This window comes from Pelophylax lessonae (assembly GCF_965119305.1).
Source record: "Pelophylax lessonae genome assembly, chromosome: 10".
Classification (NCBI taxonomy): domain Eukaryota; kingdom Metazoa; phylum Chordata; class Amphibia; order Anura; family Ranidae; genus Pelophylax; species Pelophylax lessonae.
Window position 1 is genome coordinate 220,176,538 of NC_138777.1, and position 25,735 is coordinate 220,202,272.

Below are 25,735 nucleotides of genomic sequence, written 5' to 3' on the forward strand. Positions count from 1 at the left end.
AGCAGCAGATGCACAGCCGGCACAACATGATAGGCAGAAAACACCAAAGCGGTCCACAACTTGTGCCCAGATGCAGACATTTGTCCCTAACTGTAGGTAACCCCTGGATGAGAAGATAGGTCCTACATCTGCTGGCAGCCCAGACTCTTTTCAGCCCGTCATTGGGTTATACAGGCTGAGCAGCCACTGATGAGCGACACCCAGAAGCCCTTGCCACAGTTATGCTTGCCGCATCACGGCTATTTAGGATGTATGAATTGGGCTCAAATCAGTCTTCAAATCTAGGGCTCAAAAGATTCCAGGCACCAGGTCGCCACGAAGACTAGACACTGCGTCCTGGCGCCTGATCTTTTATCAGCCCATTCCCTGTTGGATGCACAATTTGTATCACCCAATGCCTGGGACATGCAGTTTCGGGCAGGTCGTTTTTTTCCTACATTTTCCCGCAGCAGGGCTCAATTGTCAGGTGGAAGCATTGCTTCTGCATAAGCAGATAAAGTACCCCCCCACATATCACGGGGGACGTTGATCCTTATGATATTAAAAAATAAAAATGTTATAAATGTAGCACCTTCCTGGGTAGGTGCTACTGAGTGAGTATAGTTTTTGGCTCTGTCTGCCTATCAGAGGAGCAGCAGGCAAATCTATATTGCTCTCTGCCTACCAGAGAGCAGGATCTGTTAGTGAGGTCTGCTCATGGTGCTCAGTATGCGATCCATTCTGTCTAGAGTGTGTTTCACGCTGGTCCAATAGGGAGGCATGTTGGACAGTGGGAGGAAACCTGACAGATGGATCCATAGGCTTTGGTACAGTCCTGGTGATTGGCAGAGGGCAGGTCACCTCGGTGCATTCTGGGATACTGTATAAAAGTCAGGAGCAGATGTGCTGCGGGGTCTTTGGCTGGAATGCAGAGTCCCAGAGGGAGGTGGCAGCTGCCTCCTCCTCTGTATCAGTGGCATGTGGCCTCAGGAGGTCATCCTGAGGGCCAGAGGAATGGAGCTGAACCCAGATGTCCAGGGGAAGCTGACTGAGGGAGAAGACACTGGAGACGCTAGAAAAACAGTATAGTGAGTACAGGGGATGGTATCAAGGGGCCCGACCTGAGGGGGGCCATCCCAGGAGAAGGATAGTCAGTGGACGGGTGTCAGCAGCTAAGAAAGAGGATACTAAGAAGAGTGTCCTGAAGATACACTCAGTTCATCAAGTCATCCAGGAAAGAGACTTAAAGCTAAATTCACCTCAGTGGCAAGGTGGATCAACAGCCTGGCTGTAGCAAGCGATAGAAGTCCTCAAATCTTGTGCATAGTTAATTCGGAGTATCCCACTATTCCCTTCTCCTATCCCTAATTTATCAATAAAAAAAAAAAAAAAAAAAAAAAAAAAAAAAAAAAACATACCCCTGGACTGTTTGAGTGAGCCAAGAAGAAAAAGACTATTAAAATGTCAAGGTTGCTAATGGTAACCCAGGGGGGCCCGTAAGTGTGAAATCCAGTAGTCCTCAATGGGGCAGTGCTACATAATTGTAAACTTAAAGCGGAGTTCCGGCCTCAAATAAATTAACTAAAAATACCTCTAATACTAAACCATCACCCTTTACAGAACCACTATTCTCATACTTACAAGGTGTACAGTATTGGATTTTAGTCAAAATCGTACTCTTTAAAACGCTGTCTGAGCGCGGCCATCTTGGATGTGGGCATCTGAAGCCGCATTGTAATCTGCTGTGTTCTCCTTCCTGATTCCAGGGAGTGTTCTGGGAGTTCTTCCTGATTCCAGCCTCCTGGGAGTGATGACAAACAGCTCCCAGGATGCAATGCAAAGGCGGAAGTGATGTCGGTGGCTGCGGCCACAGGGGGGGGGGGGTGGGAGAAGGAGGAAGTACAATCAAAAATGCCCTGAAAATAAGGTAAGGGACCGCCCCGAAAAAAAAATGAAAAGGCCCAATTGTTGATCAGCATAGTGAACTCCAGGAATCACTAAAGTTGCAAAATATGCCGGAACTCCGCTTTTAATGTCAAGGTTGCTAATGGTAACCCAGGGGGACCCGCAAGTGTGAAATCCAGCTACATAATTGTAAACTTAAAGTTACACCCAGGCATTTATATCCCCCCCCCCCCCCCATGCAAAAATAAATTGCATTGCCTTGCTGTGCAATAAAAGAGTCCCCGAGTTTCATCAATCACAGGATAATAAAAACCAATCAGAGGGCAGTTACAGTGTAAAGTCAGAATTTAATGTTTTCTTTGTACAGGATGTCAGAGGAGCTGACACTCTACAATCACACTGTACAGCAGAAACCAGAGATCTTCATATCTAGTGTGAGTTCTTATTAAAATATTGAACACCGATCTTTAAAAGCATGAAACCTCATGAAGACAGGAACACAGATTAACAGCAATAACCCAAATCCCTCCTTGAAGCGTAAAAGTCTATCCAACTATTACAAGGTCGTCAGATTGGAACTCGTAAAATGGAACCTCCAGGTTGAGAGGCGCCGGGCCCTTTCTAATCCGACCAGATGCGTCATAATGGGAGCCATGGCACGGGCAATAATACCCGCCATAGTCTCCAGCGTTAGCTATGGGGACACAGCCCAAGTGAGTGCAGACTCCGATGAGGATGGCCCACTCTGGTTTCTTCACCCTGTCGAGGTCGTGCTGCGGGTCCCTCAACTCGCTCAATTCAACCGCCGCCTCCTGCTCGATCTCACTGGCCGTCCTGTGACGGATGAACAGAGGTTTGCCTCGCCATTTGAAGCACATATTTTTACCCTCTGGGATTTCCGACAGCTTCACTTCGATCTTCGACATGGCCAGGACGTCAGCGGAGGCGCTCATGCTGGAGACGAACTGGGTGACGACGTTCTTGGCAACGTAGGCCGTGGCGACTGTGGTGATGCCGGTGACCAGGTAAGAGTAGGTCTTCCTGGCTTCATCGCTGGGCCGCGAGGACTTTGTGCTGTCGGCAACTTCTGGGCGGCGATAGTCCCCGAATTCCGGGACCGTGACATCGCTGTGTAAGAAGCGAACGGAAGAGGGACCTGTGAAGGGCAAGAAACAAAGTTATAGCTAAAAGTGCAAATTCAGCGGTTCTTCTCAAGTCTCTTAATTCTCAAAGTTCATCTTTAACCACTTGCCGACCAGTCACTGGGACTGTACTGCGGCAAAGTGGCTCGATTCCGTCCAGCGCCGTAGACCTATGTCGCTGGACTCCTCCCCTTCTGGGCGGCGCTCGCTTCCGCTGTGTTCAGTCACAGTGGGAGTCGGGCCAGGGGAGGAGCAGCAGCGATCGCCACCGCTCTTGCACGATCGTTGGGGGAATCGAGTCTGGAGATCCGCCCGCTTGTGTAAACAAAGCGGGCGGATCTCCTAAGTGACAGGCAGGGTCAGATTGCAGGGTTCAGCATAGCTGAACCTGCGATCTGTCTTTGTGTCACTCAGTCACCTCCCTCCACACACGTTAGTAAGCACCATAAAAAATAAAGAGTCCCAAAAAGATGAAAGAGACAGTTCCTTAGGTCCAATCTGTGTTGAAAGAGGATATAGGAGACAACGACTCCACACAGTGATCTCCCTCCACCATAAAGCACACTGATGCCCTCACCTCATGATTCGACCACTGTTACCAGAGGTCAAAAATCGCAGTGTCAATCCACATCAATAAGCAGGCTTCAGGTACATTCGTATACACTCCTTGATAACTAAGGACCAGGTAGGACTCACAGACCGGATTCCCCAAATGTAGACATTCCGAGGTATAAATGAAAGAAGAAAACCTCTAAGTGCAGACTGCCAGTACTAAACTTCTTTTAATAAATATAGTTTGCACTTACATGGTAAACGATAAACACAGGCACATCAGTACAGGTGCACATCGATAAGACTTCAGCGTCGTGGGCTGTGCATACCAGCAGCCAGCCACACACGCTCGGAAGTCGGAACAGCAGCAGCAGCGGGTGACGTCAGACGGATGCGGCTCAACCTCCCACGGGAGGTGGGAGGTTGCTGCTGCTGTTCCGACTTCCGAGCATGTGTGGCTGGCTGCTGGTATGCACAGCCCACGACGCTGAAGTCTTATCGATGTGCACCTGTACTGATGTGCCTGTGTTTATCGTTTACCATGTAAGTGCAAACTATATTCATTAAAAGAAGTTTAGTACTGGCAGTCTGCACTTAGAGGTTTTCTTCTTTCATTTATACCTCGGAATGTCTACATTTGGGGAATCCGGTCTGTGAGTCCTACCTGGTCCTTAGTTATCAAGGAGTGTATACGAATGTACCTGAAGCCTGCTTATTGATGTGGATTGACACTGCGATTTTTGACCTCTGGTAACAGTGGTCGAATCATGAGGTGAGGGCATCAGTGTGCTTTATGGTGGAGGGAGATCACTGTGTGGAGTCGTTGTCTCCTATATCCTCTTTCAACACAGATTGGACCTAAGGAACTGTCTCTCATCTTTTTGGGACTCTTTATTTCTTATGCCATTATTTACAGGATTTGCGCTGCATCATTTTGTCTGTCATATCTCTCTGGGATTTTTTGCTGTGTGTCCTGGGTCGGTGTTCAGCTGGCATTTCCATCTAGTTTAGCTACACTTACCTGTCTGCGCTGATTGTTTTTTCATTTACTGAGTTAGTAAGCACCAGGCATACATTAACCCCTCCCTCTCCAATAAAGTTAACCCCTTCCCTGCCAGTGTCATTTTTACAGTAACAGTGAATATTTATAGCACTGATTACTGTAGTAATGTCACTGGTACCCCCAAAAGTGTCAAATGTCAGTCAAGGGTCCAATCTGTCCGCCGCAATGTTGCAGTACAGCCAAAAAAAAAAAAAAAACAGATCGCCGCCATTACTCGTAAAAAAAAAAAAAAAACAAAAATCTTTCCCTTAGTTAGTAAACGCAATAACTTTTGCGCAAACCAATTAAAATACGCTTATTGTGATTTTTTTTACCAAACATAGGTAGCAGAAAAGAAATTGGCCAGAATTTAAAAAAAAATTTTGTTTTAATTTTTTTTGGGGGGGGGGGGGGAATTTCATATAAAAAAAATCTGAAAAATAGCTATTTTTCAAAATTGTCGCTCTTTGTGTATATCGAAAAAAAATAAAATAAATAAACGCTGAGGTGATCAAATACCACCAAAAGAAAGCTCTATTTGTGGGGAAAAAAAAGGACGTAAATTTTGTTTGGGTACAGCGTCGCACGACCGCGCAATTGTCAGTTAAAGTCGCACAGTGCCGAATCGCAAAAAGTGGCCCAGACGTAAGACATAGTCCTCCAGTGGTAAAGTGGTTAGTTATTACATAGAAAATGAAAAGGGTGAAGGAACGGACCCCCCTACCATGATGCCACGTGCTGCCAGTGTAACACTGAAGCCCCGGAGTATCCATCGTAATGCTTGGAAAGTCAAGTGCTCGTTGGTCACGTGACCATGCTGACCAATAGAATGTTCATCTGAGGCTTTTTCCAACAATAAGTCCCAGAAGAAAGAAGCGCTCATCCAACCACATGGCTGCACTGACCAAGGAGCGCCTGCCATTGCCAGCATTATGGATGCCAACTCCGGGGCTGTGTACTGCGATGTAATTCTACACCAGGCCTCACAGCCAATGTACCCACCAGGGTCCAGAGGTCTCACCAGGATATCAGGAGTTTGTTCATCTCTTTATTATAAAGGTGACCTTCCCCCTTTACCATCCAACACTAAAACCTTCTTCCATTTTGGATATAAAAAATGGAAAGATCATCTTACCCAATTCATGAAGACCACCAAAACCCATAGGCTTGAAGACTCTTCACCCCCCCCCCCCAATCCCATAGTCTAGAAGGTGGCTCCCAATCCTAAAAGATCCCCCATTATACAGGAAGACCCTCCATGACCAGGTAGAAGACTTTCCCACCCAGTCCCCAAGTCTGGAAGATTCCATTACCAATGATGGAAGAACCCCCATATAGAAGTATCCCCTACATGCCCAGCCAGGAACCCAGGCCAACAAGTCTTCATACTTAAAGGGTTCTCCCAACACAGCCTGAAGATTATATATCCTGATGGATCCGACCGGCACTACTAAGAAGACTCCCCACCCCATCCCCCTACCTGGGAGACCCTCAACTTCATTTCACAGCTTAAGAGACCCCCCCCCCCCCCCTCACCATCCCAGAAGATATATCAAGGAAGATCCCACAAGCCTAGTCTGGAAGTGAGCCTTCCCATCCTACAAGATTCTCCCCACAACACCCCACCGCCTGGAAGACCCTCCACAACTCAGCCCCCCCCCCCAAGCCTGGAAGACCCCTCCCACCTCCAAGCCTGGAAGACCCCCCCCCACCTCCCTCACCCCCCAGCCTGGAAGACCGCCCCCACCTCTCCCTCACCCCCCAGCCTGGAAGGCCCCCCCCCACCTCTCCCTCACCCCCCAGCCTGGAAGGCCCCCCCCCCACCTCTTCCTCACCCCCCAGCCTGGAAGGCCCCCCCCCCACCTCTTCCTCACCCCCCAGCCTGGAAGGCCCCCCCCCCCACCTCTTCCTCACCCCCCAGCCTGGAAGGCCCCCCCCCCCCACCTCTTCCTCACCCCCAGCCTGGAAGGCCCCCCCCCACCTCTCCCTCAGCCTGGAAGGCCCCCCCCCACCTCTCCCTCACCCCCAGCCTGGAAGGCCCCCCCACCTCTCCCTCACCCCCCAGCCTGGAAGACCCCCTCACCCCCAAGCCTGGAACACTCCCCACCTCTCCCTCACCCCCCAGCCTGGAAGGCCCTCACCTCTCCCTCACCCCCCAGCCTGGAAGACTCCCCACCTCTCCCTCACCCCCCAGCCTGGAAGACTCCCCACCTCTCCCTCACCCCCAGCCTGGAAGGCCCCGCCCCACCTCTCCCTCACCCCCCAGCCTGGAAGGCCCCCCCCACCTCTCCCTCACCCCCCAGCCTGGAAGCCCCCCCCCACCTCTCCCTCACCCCCCAGCCTGGAAGGCCCCCCCCACCTCTCCCTCACCCCCAGCCTGGAAGGCCCCCCCCACCTCTCCCTCACCCCCCAGCCTGGAAGACCCCCTCACCCCCAAGCCTGGAACACTCCCCACCTCTCCCTCACCCCCCAGCCTGGAAGGCCCTCACCTCTCCCTCACCCCCCAGCCTGGAAGACTCCCCACCTCTCCCTCACCCCCCAGCCTGGAAGACTCCCCACCTCTCCCTCACCCCCAGCCTGGAAGACCCCAACCTCTCCCTCACCCCCAGCCTGGAAGACCCCAACCTCTCCCTCACCCCTAGCCTGGAAGACCCCAACCTCTCCCTCACCCCTAGCCTGGAAGGCCCCCAACCTCTCCCTCACCCCTAGCCTGGAAGGCCCCCACCTCTCCCTCACCCCCCCCCCCAGCCTGGAAGACTCCCCACCTCTCCCTCACCCCCCCCCCCAGCCTGGAAGACTCCCCACCTCTCCCTCACCCCCCCCCCCCAGCCTGGAAGACTCCCCACCTCTCCCTCACCCCCCCCCCCCAGCCTGGAAGACTCCCCACCTCTCCCTCACCCCCCCCCCCCAGCCTGGAAGACCCCCCACGCCTCTCCCTCCCCCCAACCTGGAAGATCCCCTCAGACTGACCGCTGATCCGGGCGGTGGCGGAGATGGCTCCCCCGGCGCTCTGACCCCTCACGGTCTTCCTCCTGACATCCAGCGGCACCTTCTCCGCGTGTGATGTCACCCCGGACACCAGCGGCTTCAGCTGCCCGGCCACGGCGTAGGAGGTGGCGGAGAGGTACGGGGAGAGCGGTCCGGAGCGGGCGGCCAGGGACAACATGGCGGCAGCGGCACCTCGGAAGAGTCAGGACAGCGACGCCGGTCACAGCGACCTTTCACAGGAAGAGGAAGTGACGTACGGCGGCGCCGTGACGTCGGGGGAAAGACGCAGGGCGGGACCTGGGAAGCCAGAGCGGTGAGTCTGCCAGGGAGTGGGCGGGGCTTCAGCTTACAGCTGGTCACGTGCGTGAGTGTCCTTGTTCCAGGCTGGGTGTGTTGGCACTCAGTGTGACCTCTACTGAGTCTGCGCAGAAACTTCCATGACTTAAAGAGGAGCTCCAGCGGTCTCCTGAGATAAAAAAAAGTCAGCACAGCCACTTCAATACCGGGTACATTCACCCCTTCCTGCCCAGGCCAGTGTTCAGCTTCCAGCGCTCTCACACTTTGAATGACAATTGCGCGGTCATGCAACAATGTACCCATGTGACATTTTTATCATTTTTTTCCAAACAAATAAAGTTTTCTTCTGGTGGTATTTATTATATCAGCACTTGAAGACCACGCCTATTTTTTATTTGTAGCTTACAAGTCATAATCAGTATTTTTGTGCTAGAAAATTGCTTAGAACCCCCAAACATTATATATATATATATATTCACAATTCCATGTGACACAATATATATATATATTTTTTAATCCATATTTTATGTCACACGGAAGTGTGAAAAATACACTTTAACCACTTAAGCCCCGGAAGATTTTACCCCCTTCCTGACCAGGGCCTATTTTGCGATTCGGCACTGAGTGACTTTAACGGACAATTGCGCGGTCGTGCGACGCTGTACCTAAACGAATTTGACGTCCTTTTTTTCCCACAAACAGAGCTTTCTTTTCGTGGTATTTGATCACCTCTGCGATTTTTACTTTTTGCGCTATAAACAAAAAAAGAGCGACAATTCTGAAAAAATAACAATATTTTTTCACATTTTTTTATATGAAATTCCCCCCCAAAAAAATGTAAAAATCAAAATTTTTTAACATTTTCAGCCAATTTGTTTTCTGCTACATATGTTTGGTAAAAAAAAAAATCACAAAAAGTGTATTTTGATTGGTTTGCGCAAAAGTTATTGCGTTTACTAACTAAGGGAAAGATTTTTGTCATTTTTGTTGTTTTTTTTTTTTAACGAGTAATGGCGGCGATCTGCGATTTTTTTTAGCAGGACTGCGACATTGCAGCGGACAGATCGGACCCTTGACTGACATTTTTGACACTTTTGGGGTTACCAGTGACATTACTGCAGTAATCAGTGCTATATATATGCACTGTTACTGTAAAAATGACACTGGGAGGGAAGGGGTTAATTTTATTGGAGAGGGAGGGGTTAAGTGTGTCCCTAGGGGTGTGTTTCTAACTGTCATTGGATGTGGCTAGTGGTGTAATAGCACAGATCAATGGTCCTACATAGCAGGACCGAGTGATCTGTGCTTTTACACAGGGGAGAATGACAGGCGGCTGTGTTTACATTAGCCGCCTGCCTTTCTCCCTCTCTACCCGAGGATCGCGAGTGACCGGCGGACATTGGGTCCGCCTGTCACACACGCCGGCTTCGTCAGGTACGAGCGGGGGTGGGAGCGCGCCTCCGGCGGCGCACGCTCGCCCCCTATTCGCTCCCAGGCTAGTGACGTACCGGTACTTTACTTTGCCTGGGAGGGGCTGACCGCCGCCGTATATAGTCGGGCGGCGGTCGGCAAGTGGTTAACCACTTCAGCCCCGGAAGGTTTTACCCCCCTTAATGACCAAGCCATTTTTGGCGATTCGACACTGCGTTACTTTTTAACTGACAATTGCACTGTCGTGCGACGCTGTACCCAAATACAATTGATGTCCTTTTTTTTTCACAAACAGAGCTTTCTTTTGGTGGTATTTGATCACCTGTGCGATTTTTATTTTTTGCTCTATAAACAAAAAAAGAGCGACAATTCTGAAAAAAAAAAAAACAACAATATTTTTTACTTTCTGCTATAAAACATTCCCAATAAAAAAAAAAATAAAAAAATCCAATTTTTTTTATCAGTTTAGGCCAATTTGTATTCTGCTACATATTTTTGGTAAAAAAAAAAAAAAAAAAACCCAAAAAGCGTATATATTTATTGGTTTGAGCAAAAGTTATAGCGTTTACAAACTACGGGATAGATTTTTAGACTTTTTATTTTGTTTTTATTAGTAATTAGTAATGGCGGCGATCGGCGATTTTTAGCGGGACTGCGACATTGCGGCGGACAAATCTGACCCCCCGTGACACTTTTTGCAGACCAGTGACACCAATACAGTAATCAGTGCTAAATAATATGCACTGTTAGGGATAAATAAATGACACTGGCAGGGAAGGGGATAATACTGGGGGTGATCAAGGGATTAAGTGTGAGCCTAACTGTGCTTACTTACTGTGGGGGGGTTCTGTGACAGGCACACACGATCTCATTCTGCCTGTCTGACAGGAGAGCCGCCTGCTTTGTTTACATAGGCAGGCAGCTCTCCTGTCAGTTTCTCTGAAGATCTCGGGAGGCCAGCGGCGATCGCGCCCGCTCCTCCCGCAGTCTGGCTACCGCTGTGTCTGATTACAGCAGGAGCGCGGCTCCGGCGGCGTGAGCGCACCTCCGAGGCCACATGCACATAGTCACGTAGATCTACGTTATTATGCACAGCTGAGCCCCCCTGCCGCAGTAAATCCACGTGGGGCGGTCAACAAGTGGTTAATGAATAATAAAAAAATAATAAAAATAATAAAAAATAATAAAAAAATATTTAATAAAAAATAAATTATATATATATATATATATATATATATATATATATATATATATATATATATATATATATATAAATACATTTAAATACATAAATAATACATTTAATAATACATTTAGATAAATAAATAAAATATATTTAAATAAAAAATATAAAAAAAAAAATAAAAAAATCATAAAAAATCATAAAAATAATAATAAAAATAAATAAATAAAAAAATAAACAGTAAAGTTAGACTAAGAGAGGGAGGGTATATTGGCACTTTAAATGAGGCCTCCATCCCTATTCATAAAAAAATGGGGTAACTTTACTGTTTAGATTTGCAAAAAAATACATTTTGGGACTTTCAATGAGGCAGGTAAACTAAAATGATAAAATGGTGTTAACGCATCTATTTGCATTAAGATAATGAAAAACCATAACAATGGGTACATACATATATGATAGATAATAGTCATCTCTCGTACGCAAAACCCCCCATGAATGAAAAGTAACACAGAACATTTCACCATAAGGCAAGACAAGTTGCATCACGTCATAAAGTCAGCTGTGTAAGAAAACTCGGCATAATATGACGGAACCGTAGATTAGAGTAATATCATGTAATTAAAGCCATGTACTGGAAGGAGGGCTGCATCCTGTATAGCTCAACGCGTTTCGTTCATACAATCCAACTCATCAGGAGTGGATGCTAAACAGATCTGTAAAAAATATGTATATACAGCATTATGATCTAAATATTCAGAGGATAGTTGTGTGTGCGGCCGAGCTCCCTGCAGGTCCCAATTCATTTTTTTTTTTTTTTTTGCGCTGCACTAGGCTCTAATGCATTGTTATTTTAATGCTGCTGCCTGCTGTTACTCCACCTGACCACCTGGAGCGCCGCCCAGGCTGTAGGCTTGGCTTGGGATGAGGGAGGCTCTGGCTGGCAGTTCTCTCGTCAGTCTGCTCCGCCTCCACGCCTCCTCTCTAGTCCAGACTGAGACTCCAGAGACATGTCTTGACTTGTCCAGCCAGTTATGAAGCTTCCAGGAGGACAGCAGCACTGAGAGCAGAGCGGGAGGGAGTGGGCAGCACCAATCTCGCCCTCTGACACATACTGTATGATCGGCTCCTCCTCTCTTCGAGCTGCTACTTCCTGCCTTTCGCTGTCGCTTGGGAAGGAGCTGCCTGAGCCTGAGTGCTGTTAGCTCAGCTGAGCCTGCCTGCCTGCTTGCCAGTACCACGTGGAAGGATCATCTCAATTTTCTCTGAAGTGCTGCTGTGCTGTGCTGGAGTCTGGACCTTAACCTTAAAGCGGAGTTCCGGCCTCCAAATCGATAAAATCAATTTTGGGCCATCCGCTTGCTAAGGGGAACCTGAAAAAGAAAAGGATACTTGCGATTTTTCTTTTTTGGTCACTTACCTTATTATAGAAGAAAATATACTCACCTTCCTTCCACTTCCTCCCTCTGCGGCCGCGGCCCGCGCTGTCACTTCCGGTTTGTGATGATTTCTGGGAGCTGAACGTCATCGCTCCCAGGAGTCAATGCGCCTGCACCGGCCCCGCTCATAATTTCCGGTGCGGCGCCTCATTCCCTGCTAAACAGCTTCTAGGCATGCCCAGAAGCTGTGCAGGGATGCCGCGCCTGCACCAGAAGTGACGAGAGGGGCTGTTGCAGTGCATTGTGGGACTCCGACGTCACGAGGAGGACACAAAGAGGGAATCTGCGGCTTCAGCTGCCCACACCTGAGTTGGCAGCACAGGAGAAGAAATTTTCAAGGTAAGTATTTCTTCTAATGAGGCTATCCATTATGGAATGTACTAGCCCTGACTGTATTTTTAGCTCAAATTGACTCCCGAGGCCGGAACTCCGCTTTAACTCCAAGAGGACAGGTCAACAACAACCACCAGGTGTGTCTCTCTCTGTGTGCTGTGTTCTAGATCTGAACTTCAACCATGGATCAAGTTCAGGGCTGCTAGAACAGTTGGAGTTCAGTTTTTTTCTTCTGTTTTTATAAACTCTTTCATTAACCACTTTACCACCGGAGGATTTTGCTGTCTTATGTCCTTTTTTCCCCACAAACAGAGCTTTCTTTTGGTGGTATTTGGTCACCTGTGTGATTTTTACTTTTTGCGCTATAAACAAAAAAAGAGCGTAAATTTTTAAAAAATAACAATATTTTTCAAAATATTTTATATGAAATTCCCCCCCAAAAAAATGTAAAAATCAAATTTTTTTTACATTTTTGGCCAATTTGTCTTCTGCTACCTATGTTTGGTAAAAAAAAATCGCAATAAGCGTATTTTGATTGGCTTGCGCAAAAGTTATTGCGTTTACTAACTAAGGGAAAGATTTCTGTCATTTTTGGTGTTTTTTTTTTAACGAGTAATGGCGGCGATCTGCGATTTTTTTTGCGGGACTGCGACATTGCGGCGGACAGATCGGACCCTTGACTTACATTTTTGACACTTTTGGGGGTACCAGTGACATTACTACAGTAATCAGTGCTATACATATGCACTGTTACTGTAAAAATGACACTGGCAGGGAAGGGGTTAATTTTATTGGAGAGGGAGGGGTTAATGTATGCCTGGTGCTTACTAACGTGTGTGGGGGGAGGTGACTGAGTGACACAGGGACAGATCGCAGGTTCAGCTATGCTGAACCCTGCAATCTGACCCTGTCTGTCACTTAGGAGATCCACCCGCTTTGTTTACACAAGCGGGCGGATCTCCAGACTCGATTCCCCGACAATCCTCCCCTGGCCCGACTCCCGCTGTGACTGAATACAGCAGGAGCGAGCCTTCGGCGGCGCTCGCGCGCCGCCCACAAGGGGAGGAGTCCAGCGACGTAGGTCTACGTCACTGGACGGGAACGAGCCACTTTGCCGCAGTACAGTCAACATGACTGGTCGGCAAGTGGTTAATATCTCTTCTTATCCTCCTCTTATTTCATGCTTGCAATGCATACCTCAGTCTCAACATTAGAGTGTAAAATAGGTGTAAGGTTGATGATCTCTTACAAAAGCCAATCCTGCCATTCTGAATATAAGCACAGTGGGCAGGATGGATTTTTTTTTTGTTCTTGTGTTATCTATTTTATGACAAAGGTTGGCTCTGAAAAAAAGGAAGGCGACCTACAAATGAACAGGCTCTCTCTCCCCATGTGTGTGCTATTTGCACATTCCCATAATAGTGGGAACATTCTGAGATTTACCCTTAGCTGTATGGAGTGTTGTGCTACTACATTTGAATGCTGCCCTGAAGGATAATAATAAACCCTATTTAAATGTATGCTGCTAGCCTGCTACATTGTAGTCCTGCTGAGGAAGTTGTTGTTCCTTTCCATGCAATGCTAGGCCTACTGGTCTTAGGTTAAAGTGGTAGTAAATTACAAAAAATCTTCTTACTGAAAGTTAATGGCATAATGTGCTAGTATGCATCGCATACATTATTATTATTATTATTGTTATTATTATTATCACATTATTTTTATTATCACTTTATTTTTGCGTGGCTGTTTTGTTACATATTTGAATGTATTCTGTGTTAATTATCTTACAGCAGAGTCCCTGTTTATATCACCAATTAGTTGTGGTTTTAATAATGATGTTTTCCAAGCGCAGTTTTTTAAAACATTTTGGATTTTATATATGCGTGTGTGTGTGCACGCGCCTCTTTCCCTTGTGTGCTCCTCAGGCTAAAACTGCAGCGCAGAATTTCTTCCTGTCATTGATTCATACTATAACCGGGTATCTGAGATTGTGGGAACTGCTGGCAAAGTTTGTTGACTGAGGTGCCTGATGCTGAGTCTTCTATAATTGCTGTTGTGTTAGCCTGTTAGGCCCTGACTGTTCACATGTAGCAATTTGGGATTGTGGGCAGAATATCCTTGTTATTCCGCCCGCCGCCACACCCAGATTCCAATCCAAATTGCACGGCAATGCTGGCAAAATGCAGCCAGTGTGTTTGTGTTCCATTCATTTGACACCAAAATGTGGTGTGGTTTTGCTGTGATTGTTGAGTGATTTATCACACAAGGATCCAAAACCCCACCATGTTTTGGTGCCACTAAAAATGGAAGGAACACAAACACACATGCTGCGTTTTGCCAGCATTGCAGTGTGATTTGGAATTGGGGAATCACAGGGATACTGCCAGCCCGTGATCCCAAATCACTACATGTGAACAGGGCCTTAATGACATCGACTAAGGCTGGGCTGAGTCTTCCATTGCATACTGTTGTGTTTCCCGGGTGCACCGCATTCTGCGGTGTCTGCAAAGTACCACTTCTCTTGTCCTGTATGCCTGTTTAACAAAAAAAATCAGTGTGTGCTTTGCTGCTTCCTTCCACAAGATGGTGCCCTTTGCATCTGCCCAGTAAAGATCCCAAATTGATACATGTGAAAAGCCAGGGCCTAACAGGCTAACACAACAGCAATTATGGAGGCCCCGGCCTCAATGTATTTTATAGGTACAAGGAAGCCCAGGTTTTGTTTAACCATGTTTCTTAGACCCTCCCACTCTAATTTTTTGCCACACCCACTTTTTTGCTGCAGCAAGTCACTTTCTCCCTGTCATATCCCTCATTCTCGGAAGCTCGGAAGTTGTGAGGTATGTTCTGTATGTATGAACAATGCACAGTGCCGCTTTTCCTGTCTGGTATGCCATATGTAGTTACCAAAAAAATCAGTGAGTGCTTCCTTCCACAATATGGTGCCCTTTGCACCTGCCCAGTAAGATTGGCTATTACAGTGCACCACCCTGTGGGCAGTCCGATGGCTGAGGACACTGTACACTGTGTTCTGGTGAGGGGGGGGGGGGGGGCAATGGCACAGCTGGGGAGATCACTGTACTAACACAGCGAGTTTTAGTACAGTGATCTGTCAGTTTGCTCCTTCAGCCAGTACCCAGCTTTAGGCTGGACAATAGCCAACCAAACTGGGCAATGTTCATAAGAACCGGAAGAAGGCAAAACAGAAATCAGGCTAAATTTTTAAGAGTATCTGAGAAAATAGATTTAGGCCCCTTTCACACACACTGTCGGTTTATCTCAGCGGGGGATCGATCCGCCGATCCGACGATCTCCGCTGAGCAGGAGGATGACAGCGGTTCTCCGTGCTGTGTGCGGAGACACAGCTGTCAGTTCCCCATACATCTCTATGGGGGAATCGGATGGGAATGGACCGCCTGTGTGAAAGAGCCCTTAAAGCAGAGTTCCGGCCTCAAAATCGAAAAAATTGATTTTGGGCCATCCACTTGCTGAGTGTCACCTGAAAAAGAAATGGATGCTTTTTTTTTGGTCACTTACCTTGTTATAGAAGAAAATATACTTACCTTCCTTCCACTTCCTCCCTCTGCGGCCGTGGCCCGCGCCGTCTCTTCCGGCTTGCGATGACTCCTGGGAGCTGAACGTCATCGCTCCCAGGAGTCAATGCGCCTGCACCGGCCCCGCTCGTCAGTTCCAGTGCAGGCGCGGCATTCCCTGCTAAACAGCTTCTGGGCATGCCCAGAAGCCGTGCAGGGATGCCGCGCCTGCACCGGAAGTGACTAGTGGGGGCGGTGCAGGGCATTCTTGGACTCCATCGTCACCGAAGAGGACGCAGACGAGGATGCGCTGGCTTCAGCTGCCCACACCTGAGATGGCAGCGCTGCAGAGGAAATTTTCAAGGTAAGTATTTCTTCTAAAAGGTAAGTGTGACCCGGGACAGTTCAGAGGCTATCCATTATGGAATGCACTAGCCCTGACTGTCCCGGGGGTATTTTTATCTAAATTTCTCCCCCGAGGCCGGAACTCCGCTTTAAGAATGTGATTGCTTACTATGAGCAACACATAGTTTTTTCCTTTTTCCAGCTTTTTTTTTAATTTGGCGCAATTTGCTTTTTTTTTTTTTTAAAAAGACTTTTACTTAGTACCTACTGCTGAATCCCCCCCAGAACAAAAATGTATCTACTGCCCTGTATGAAACAGCTGTGCATGGTAGCCATTCGGCTTCTAGCCTCAGGCTGTTCAGCTAAGCTTGGAAAATGAAAGATAGATGCTGATTGGTTGCCCTGCACAGCTGCTCCATAGTCTCTATGCACTAGTCTAAGTAAATCCCCCCCCCTCAGTATTGTCGCCTGGCGCACAGAACAACGATGAGTGTCTGCACCACCCTATGCCCCTCATATGCATTACGTGGGCAGCAAGAGGGTAATTTAGCTGAGTTCTGCAAAAAATGCTGCAATGTTATATTAGAGCTTGCCAAAAATGCACCTGAGTTCCCATACACCTCTGTTGACATGTGCACATCCAGAGACACACTCATTTCTCTTTACACGTCAAAGAAGCAAAAGGTATAATCAAAGTGCGGGCGCTGCGCACGACCTCACAGCAGAAGGAACATTTCCATCCGGTAATGGCCTCCACGCTGTTTATTTATTTTTCTCACTTTAAAAGGCAACGCTTAAAGGCTTTCGAATCCACACGTCTCTGGAAAGCCGGTGGCGGGGAAATTAGTTGTTAAAAGTCACTTACTCGAGAAAATACGCCATGCTGGAGGGGAGAAACCTGCGGACACGGGAAAAGACGGTAATCCCAGTTAAAGGATGAAGGCGTGCAAGGAAAAGACGCTTTAAATAAAAGTCTAATGGCCAGGAAAGAGGTTTTGGAAAATACATTTTTGCCAAGCTGTGCCATTGTGTTAGGGGCTCGTTCACATGGGCGGCTAACATAGCTGCACCACTGAGGGCAATTGACAGGCAGTGAGGAGGCGATATGTTACCTCCTCACCACCTCTTATAATTCTTAAAATTCTGTGCCACAGCATTGCAACTGCATGCATTGCACAAGGTTTGCAGGCTGGTTGCAGCGTAGAACCATTTGCTTGAATTGGTCTAGTTTGGCAGCGGTGACCTTGGCCAAAAGCAACATGGTATTTAATTTTTGCTGCAGTGGCGAAGCAAGGCAAGTGTACAGCTGGTTGCAAGCCCTTGTTCAGTGAGGGGGTCGGGGGGTGCTAAAACCACAGCTCAACCACCTGAATTTACTGTCCCCTGGCTGCTTGTGTGAACTAGTCCTTAGGCGTTGTGTTTTTTGATAATTTTTTGGGGTGTTTTGTCGCACATTTTTTGACCGTTTTTGCACTTTTTTTTTATACAGAGTTTTTAAAACGTTTTTGAGCTTTGGCATTTTTGCGATGCGTTTTTGCATGCAGTTGGCATGCGGTTTTCATGTGTTTTTTTTTTCTCCTTAACAAACTGTGAATAGCCGGTTGCTAAGAAGTGCGGGCGGCTGCTGCGTCCTTAACCACTTCCCAACCGCCGCCACAGTTATACTGCGGCAGGCAGCCCCACCCCCTGCGTGAACCGACATACTTATAAGTCAGTCGCGTGCCTGCCGCTAGGGGGCGAGAGCGCGCCCCCGGCGGCCCGCTCTCGCCCCCCACTCGGCAGCAGAGAAGCCGATGCACGGGGCAGGCGGCTGCGTTTGCCACCTGACACTCGCGATCGTTCCCCACTGAGAGAGAAGGACAGTCTGCTATTGCAAACTCAGCTGACCGTTCTTCTCCCTGGAATGATCACAGAGCTCCTGTGATCCTTCTATATAGGAACACAGGTCTCTATGGTCATTTCACAAGCCCCTCCCCATACAGTTAGAAACACGCCCCCAGGTACACATTTAACCCCCTTGATCACCCACAGTGTTAACCCCTTCCCTGCCAGTGACATTATTACAGTAACAGTGCATATTTTTAGCACTGATTACTGTAGTAATGTCACTGGTCCCCCCAAAAGTGTCAAAAATGTCAGTTAGGGGTCCGATCTGTCCGCCGCAATGTTGCATTCCCACTAAAAATCGCCGTCATTGCTAGTAAAAAAAAAAAAAAAACAATAAAAATTACATAAAAATTTACCGTAGTTAGTAGACGCGATACAAACCAATCAAAATATGCTTATTTTTTTTTACCAAACATATGTAGCAGAAAACAAGTTGGCCTAAAATGTTAAAAAATGTTGATTTTTACATTTTTTTTTGGGGGGGGGGGAATGTTATAAAGCAGAATGTGAAAAATATTGTTTTTTTTTTTTCTGAATTGTCGCTCTTTTTTTGTTTATAGCGCAAAAAATAAAAATCGCACAGGTGATCAAATACCACCAAAAGAAAGCTCTGTTAGTGGGAAAAAAAGGACGTCAATTTTATTTGGGTACAGCGCCGCACAACCACGCAATTGTCTGTTAAAATAAAGCAGTGCCGAATCGCAAAAATATGGCCTGGTCATTAAGGGGGGAAAATCTTCTGGTCCAGAAGTGGTAATAACCGATGAGTCATCAGATGTCAGCTGACAACTGAATGTAACAAAAAAAATTGCTGGCAAAGAAAAAATAAGAAAAAAACACCACGGTGTCCTCCCCCAAAAGTCCATACCAGACTGTTATCTGAACATGCAGCCCGGCAGGTCAGGAAAGGGGGGGGGACAAAGGAGCGCCCCCCCCTCCTGCACCTTACCAGGCCACATGCCCTCAACATGTTAATAAGGACAAGGGCCTCTTCCCCACAACCCTGGCTAGTGGATGTGGGGGTCTGCTGGTGGGGGGTTATCGGAATCTGGAAGCCCCATTTAACCACTTGCCGCAAAATCACGTACCTGCACGTCATTTTGCTTCAAGTGGTTGAACCAGAATGATGCCTGCAGCTGCAGGCATCACCCCAGTATCATTTTTTAGAGCTAACAGTTGGCTTACTTGTAATGACAACCGATGCGGGCTAAGCAGCCACATGGCTATTATTACAAGCCCTTCCCCCCTCTCGCAAACTTTCCCGGCTTGCCTGGGCTCTCCGGTCCTACCAGTAGACCCAAGCAACCAGCTGGCTGGCCCGGAGACCCGAACAAACCCAGAATTGGCTGTCATTGGTTCTCGGATGTTGTAACCTGGAAAGCCATATCACAATGTTACTTCCAGTTTACTGGAGTCTTTAAGGCGCCAGTTTTAAAAATTTGAAATTATTCAAAAATGCAGATCTTGGCATTTTGAATGCTTTCAAGTAGTGATCGACCGATATTGGTTTTCATTGCCGATACCGATACCAATATTTTGGCCAATGCATATCGGTATTGGTCAATATTGGCCGATATTTTTGTACATTTCAAATTTTTTTTTTTTGACACGTACTCTTGTGGAGGGATCTGGGGGTCTAAAAGATCCCAAACCCCTCCTCTGCACTTAAAAGCATTCAAAACGCCAAGTTTGGCTGTTTTGAATGTTGTCATTTTTTTTTAATTTGGTGCCGAGTACCCGGAAGTGATGTCATGACATCACTTCCGGGTTTTTGCATGGAGACCCGATCAGAGCCAAATGCGGCTTTGAACTGGTCTTCGGCGGCCGTGCAGGTAGGATGCCCAGGTCTCCTTGTGGGACGGGAGACCCGGGCGAGCCGTGGAAGGCAGCGGGAGGGGGGGAGGTCCCCTCCCGCTTCTTGTAATGGCAGCCGAGCGGCTTCTCAGCCGCATCGGTTGTCATTACAAGACAGCCGACCGTTGGCTATGGCCGCCGGTACCGGGGTGATGCCTCTAGCTGCAGGTATCACTCCGGTACAGCACTTTCCTGAAATATCGGCAATATCGGTAACCTCAGGGGCCGATTTCAATATATATCGGGGAAAGTGCATATCGGCCTCCGATATATTTCCGATAATCAGTCGATCCCTACTTTCAAGTGCACAGGAGGGGTTTGGGGTCTTAATAGCAATATAAGTGATCAAAAAAAAGGGGGCAGTGTAAAAATATATAAGTAAAATAAATAATAATAAAAAAAAATTTAAAGCGCCCTATTCCTCGCACGCAGAAGCAAACACATACGTAAGTCGCGCCCGCAACTGTAAACAGTGTTAAAACCAAACATGTGAGGTATCGTGGCGCTCATTAGTGCAATAGCAATATTTCTAGTGCTAGACCTTCTCTTTAACTCTAAACTGGTAACCTGTAAAATTATTTAAAGCGTCGCCTATGGAGATTTTTAAGTACTGTAGTTTGTTGACATTCCACGAGCGTGCGCAATTTTAAAGAATGACATGTTAGGTATCTATTTACTTGGCTTAACACCATCTTACACAAAAATATTGGGCTTACCTTACTGTTTAGTTTTGTTTTTAAATGTATTAAAGTGTATTTTTTCCAAAAAAAATTGCGTTTGCAAGAACCGCTGGGTAAATATAGTGTGACAAGTTTTATGTGTTTCAAACTTTTAACAGGAATACGTATCTGGTGTCCTTGTGTGGCTTGAGGGGGCTGTTGAAGAAGCTGTTACATTTTTTTTTTTATTTACTTTTTATTATTTATTTATTTATTTGTTTATTTGTTAGGGTGTTTATTTATTTATGTATTTATTATTTATTAATTGTTATTATTTATTTTTTTATTTATTCACTTATTATTAATTTCTATTTACAATGTTTATTTATTTTTATTTAATTATTGCATTTGAGCAGAAAAATGCTCAAAGATGTGCAACAAAACGAGCAAAAACACTCAAAAATCGTGCAAATAATGCGTTTTATTGCATTTCCATGGGGGAAAAAAATGCCTCAAACACGTATCAATCTGCTCAAATCGAACTACAAAAGAACGTCAAACACTTTTTTGCGCTTCAGGCATCTCGGAATGGACATGTGATCCAACTCCATAGAGAATAATTGATTTTATTTCTCCTCCAGCGTTTAGAAGTTTCGAGCTACAAAATGCTCAGGTGTGAATGGAGCCTTTACCCCTTCCTGCCATCGGAACGCAAATATGCGGCCTCGGCTTCAAGGGGTTCGTAGCGGAGTTGTGCCGGGGTAATATGTACCCCGGTACCGTTTTTTTAGAGCCAACGGTCGCCTTCTTGTAATAACAACTGATGCGGCAATTTAGCCACTAGGCTGTCATTACATGGAGAGGGAGGAGACGTTACCCCCCCATCGCCTTCCACGACTCACCCGGGTCTCCCATCCCACCAGGAGGACCGAGCGACCAGCCGGCAGGTCCAATAGCTGGTCAGAGACCCAGACAAAGCTGGGATCCAGCTTTGATGGGGTCTCTGATGTAGAAACCCGGAAGCGATGTCATGACATCACTTCCAGGTACTGGAGCCTTAAAGGCGCCAGATTAAAAAAAAAAAAGAAATTACAGCATTCAATACAGCCAAACTTGGTATTTTGAATGCTTTTAAGTGCAGAGGAGGGATTTGGGGTCTTTTAGACCCCCGATCCCTCCATAAAGCGTACCTGTCACTGCCTATTACTGTCACAAGGGATGTTTACATTCCTTGTGACAGCAATAAAAGTGATCTAATTTTTTTTTTTATAGGGACAGTGTAAAAAAAAAAATAAATAAATTAAAGCGCCCGTCCCTCCGTGCTTGCGCACATAAGCGAACAAATACGTAAGTCGCACCTGCATATGTAAACGGTGTTCAAACCACACATGTGAGGTATTGCAGCAATCGTTAGAGTGAGAGCGATAATGCTAGCACAAGACTTTCTCTGTAACTCTAAACAGGTAACCGCTACATTTTCTTAAAGCGTCCTGTATGGGGATTTTTAGGTACCGTCGTTTGTCACCATTCCACAAGTGTGCGCTTTTTTAAAGCATGACATGTTAGGTATCTATTTATTCGGCGTACCATCATCTTTCACAATATTCAAACAAATTTACTGTTTTGATTTTTTTAATTCATGAAAGTGTATTTCTGAAAAAAATGCATTTGAAAGATCGCTGCGCAAATACAGTGTGACATAAAATATTGCAACAATCACCATTTTATTCTCTAGGTTCTCTGCTAAAAAAAATAAATAAATATAATGTTGGGGGTTCTAAGTAATTTTCTAGCAAAAAATACATATTTTAACTTGTAAACAACAAATGTCAGAAAAAGGCTTAGGCATGAAGGGCTTAAAGTGGACCACAACTCAAATGTTAAGTGTCTTGCTAGAAAGCATACAAACAATGATAGAAGAGCTGACTCCCTTAAGCTGGCTACACACTATACAACTTTTATACAATTGTCTTATACAACTTTCCTTTAGATTTACCAAAACTGTATAATATGAGTTTAAACCTAAATACTTTAAATTTGTATGTAGTCAGGCCGGCCCTTCTACTATATAGTTGAAGGTCAATCTAAAGAAAATTGAACAACAAAAGTTGTATTATGTGTACCCAGTTTAAGACTATAAGCTTCTTGAGGCCAGAGACTAATGTGAATGAATAAATATTTGTAAAATAATACCATAGCAAAAAAAAAATGGCTTTCCTGGAGAAAATGCTGCTTCTGGCACCCTTCAGTGTTGATCACATGACCAAAAGGCTAGAAAGTTGGTCACAAGATCTTTGTGCCTTTGGGAGCAGAACCTGTGGTGGCTGTCTGGCACATTGTGGTGGGTGGCTGGCTGTCTGGCACATTGTGGTGGGTGGCTGGCTGTCTGCCACCCTGTGGTGGGTGGCTGGCTAACTGGCACCCTGTGGTGGGTGGCTGGCACCCTGTGGTGGGTGGCTGGCTGGCACCCTGTGGTGGGTGGCTGGCTGGCACCCTGTGGTAGGTGGGTGGCTGGCACAGGGGCTGTGGGTGGCTGGCTTGTACAGGGCCTGTGGGCAGCTGGCTGGTACAGTGCCTGTGGCTGGCTTGTACAGGGCCTGTGGGCGGCTGGCTGGTACAGTGCCTGTGGCTGGCTGGTGCAGGGCCTGTGGATGGTTGGCTGTCTGGCACCCTGTCTGTGGGTGGCTGGCTGTGTGGCACCCTGTGGTGGGTGGCTGGCTGTCTGGCACCCTGTGTTGGGTGGCTATCTGGCTGGCACCCTGTGGTGGGTGGGTTGCTGGCACCCTGTGGTGGGTGGGTTGCTGGCACAGGGGCTGTTGGTGGCTGGCTGGTACAGGGCCTAAGGGTGGCTGGCTGGCTGGTACAGTGCCTGTGGCTGGCTGGTACAGGGCCTGTGGATGGCTGGCTGGTTTGCTGGTACAGTGCCTGTGGCTGGCTGGTACAGGGCCTGTGGATGGGTGGCTGGCTGGCACCGGGCTGCTGTGGGTGGGTGTATGGCTGTGATACACTCCTGCGAGACTAGTCCCGACTCCAGGCGAGGCTGTCCAAGGTGAGGGAGGCAGCCTAAGAAGGCAGAATAACGTCACAAAAATATTGGCAATATCGGCCAGTTCCGGGGCATATCGGGTGTATCGGGAAAGTGCATATCGGCCACCGATATATCGGCCTTGCCGATAATCGGTCTATCCCTACTTCTTTCTTTTAGGACACCTTACTGGAAGCAGGAGCCTCAGATGAGCTTCTCATTGGTCATCACTGTCAATTGGCTGCCTTGACCAATGAGTGCTTGCCATTGAGAGCATTATGATGGGTGCTCACTCCGGGACTGTGCATTGGAATGCAGGGACTGCTATAGTGGCACTACTATGTGAAGTGGGGTCCATAGTGGGTCCCCGGTTACCCTTTAAATTACCTTAAATAACTCCTAGTAAATTTTGCCTAACCAGTCCATAACAAAAATGTTAATTTTAAAGAAAAATCAATTTTGCAAAATCACTGCATTCATTCTTATTTACACGATAATGTAATATATTGGATTGCATATGACATCTGCCAGGATTTGTAAGTTCTATGTACAGCTAATATATAATGAATTCCCTAGGAATACCCTCACACACAATTCTAGGTTTCTGAATCCCCATTAGCTGCAGGGACTGACCCCATACAGCTTCACAGCCTCTACAGATCCATAAGGCCCTATATATATACAGTGTATACTGTATGAGTATATGAATGGGATTTTTTTTATTGCATCTAGTGATAGTAGTTTATTGCATATGAATATGTAACATTGGGATCCCTATAATCCATCTTGACGCACAGGGAGAGTGCTGTGCCTCCATAATGAGACGCACAGCATTGTGGGAAGTGACAACTCTTGCCTGAAATCGCAAATCCTTTACTGGAAGGAAGGAAAGAAAATAATATACTGCTGATGAAAAAAACATCCCCTCCAAGCCACAACAGATTATATGCTCTGTTCTGCCATCAACCATAATCCAAACACAGACATGGTTGGAATATTCTTTTACTGAGCACCTCTACTAGTGCTCCATCACCCAGCCCGTGTATATTTATTGTCATAGGCATTGTCTTCTACTGGCCCGGGTCATTAAAGCCCAAGTGAAGCTTTCATATTTATTGCTGTAATGTAGTCAGATTTCATACATAATCATAATCATGTTCTTTTTTTTTAATCTTTACTTTGTGCTGAAGCTTAAATTAAAATACCTTGTAATAGGACTATAGCAGCCTTTCTCATTCAGCAATTAGTGGAAACCTAACGTTCCTCAGGAGGCTGTTAGAATTTCCTTGAGAAATGGATTGACCACCTTCCTGATGGTGCCTGCGTAGTTCTAGCGCCAACGTCAATGGGTAGAGCCAGTGGGGGCCAGTGGAGCCCCTCAACTTTTCTCTCACATTGTTCCCAATAACCACCGAAGTAAGGAGGTACTGTATGTTCCTACAAATGACCACCAATGTAAGGAGGTATTCTTCTTCCTAATAACCACCAAAGTAAGAAGCTTTCTTCCTCCCAATGACCACCAATGTAAGGAGGAATTCTTCTTCCCAATGACCACCAATATAAGGAGCTTTTTTTGTTTCCAATGACCACCAATGTAAGGAGCTATTCTTCTTCACAATGCCAACCAATGTTAGGAGATATTATTCCTTCCAATGAATCCCAATCTACAGAGGTAGTCTTCTTCTTAATGACCACCAATGCCAGGAGGTATTCTTCCTCCCAGTGCCAATTAATGTAAGGAGGTATTCTTCTTCTCATTAAGCACCGAAGTAAGGAGCTTTCTTCCTCCCAATGACCACCAATGTAAGGAGGTATTCTTCTTCCCAATGACCACCAATTCAAGGAGGTATTCTTCCTTCCAATGAACACCAATGTACAAAGGTAGTATTCTTCCCAATGACTACCAATGCAAAGGATGTATTCCTCCTTCCAATGATCACCAATGTATAGAGGTATTCTTCTTGCCAATGACCACCAATGAAAGGAGGAATTCTTCTTCCCAACAACCATTAAAGTAAGGAGCTTTCTTCCTCCCAATGACCACCGATGTAAGGAGGTATTTTTCTTCCCAATGAGCACCAATGCAAGGAGGTATTTATCTTCCCAATGATTACCAATGTAAGGAGGTATTCTTCCCAAAA

The 25,735-nt window shown here is 46.6% G+C and overlaps 1 protein-coding gene across 1 annotated transcript; it reads right to left on the reverse strand.

The window, feature by feature from the left end:
• Nucleotides 1–2,211: 2,211 nt before the first annotated feature.
• UQCRFS1 (ubiquinol-cytochrome c reductase, Rieske iron-sulfur polypeptide 1) lies at nucleotides 2,212–7,874 on the reverse strand. Its single transcript, XM_082270580.1, has 2 exons — nucleotides 7,591–7,874; nucleotides 2,212–3,040 (listed from the first exon to the last, which is right to left on the reverse strand). Exons 1-2 carry the CDS (start codon nucleotides 7,784–7,786, stop codon nucleotides 2,430–2,432), a joined length of 807 nt encoding a protein of 268 aa, XP_082126706.1. The 5' UTR covers nucleotides 7,787–7,874; the 3' UTR covers nucleotides 2,212–2,429.
• Nucleotides 7,875–25,735: the final 17,861 nt, after the last annotated feature.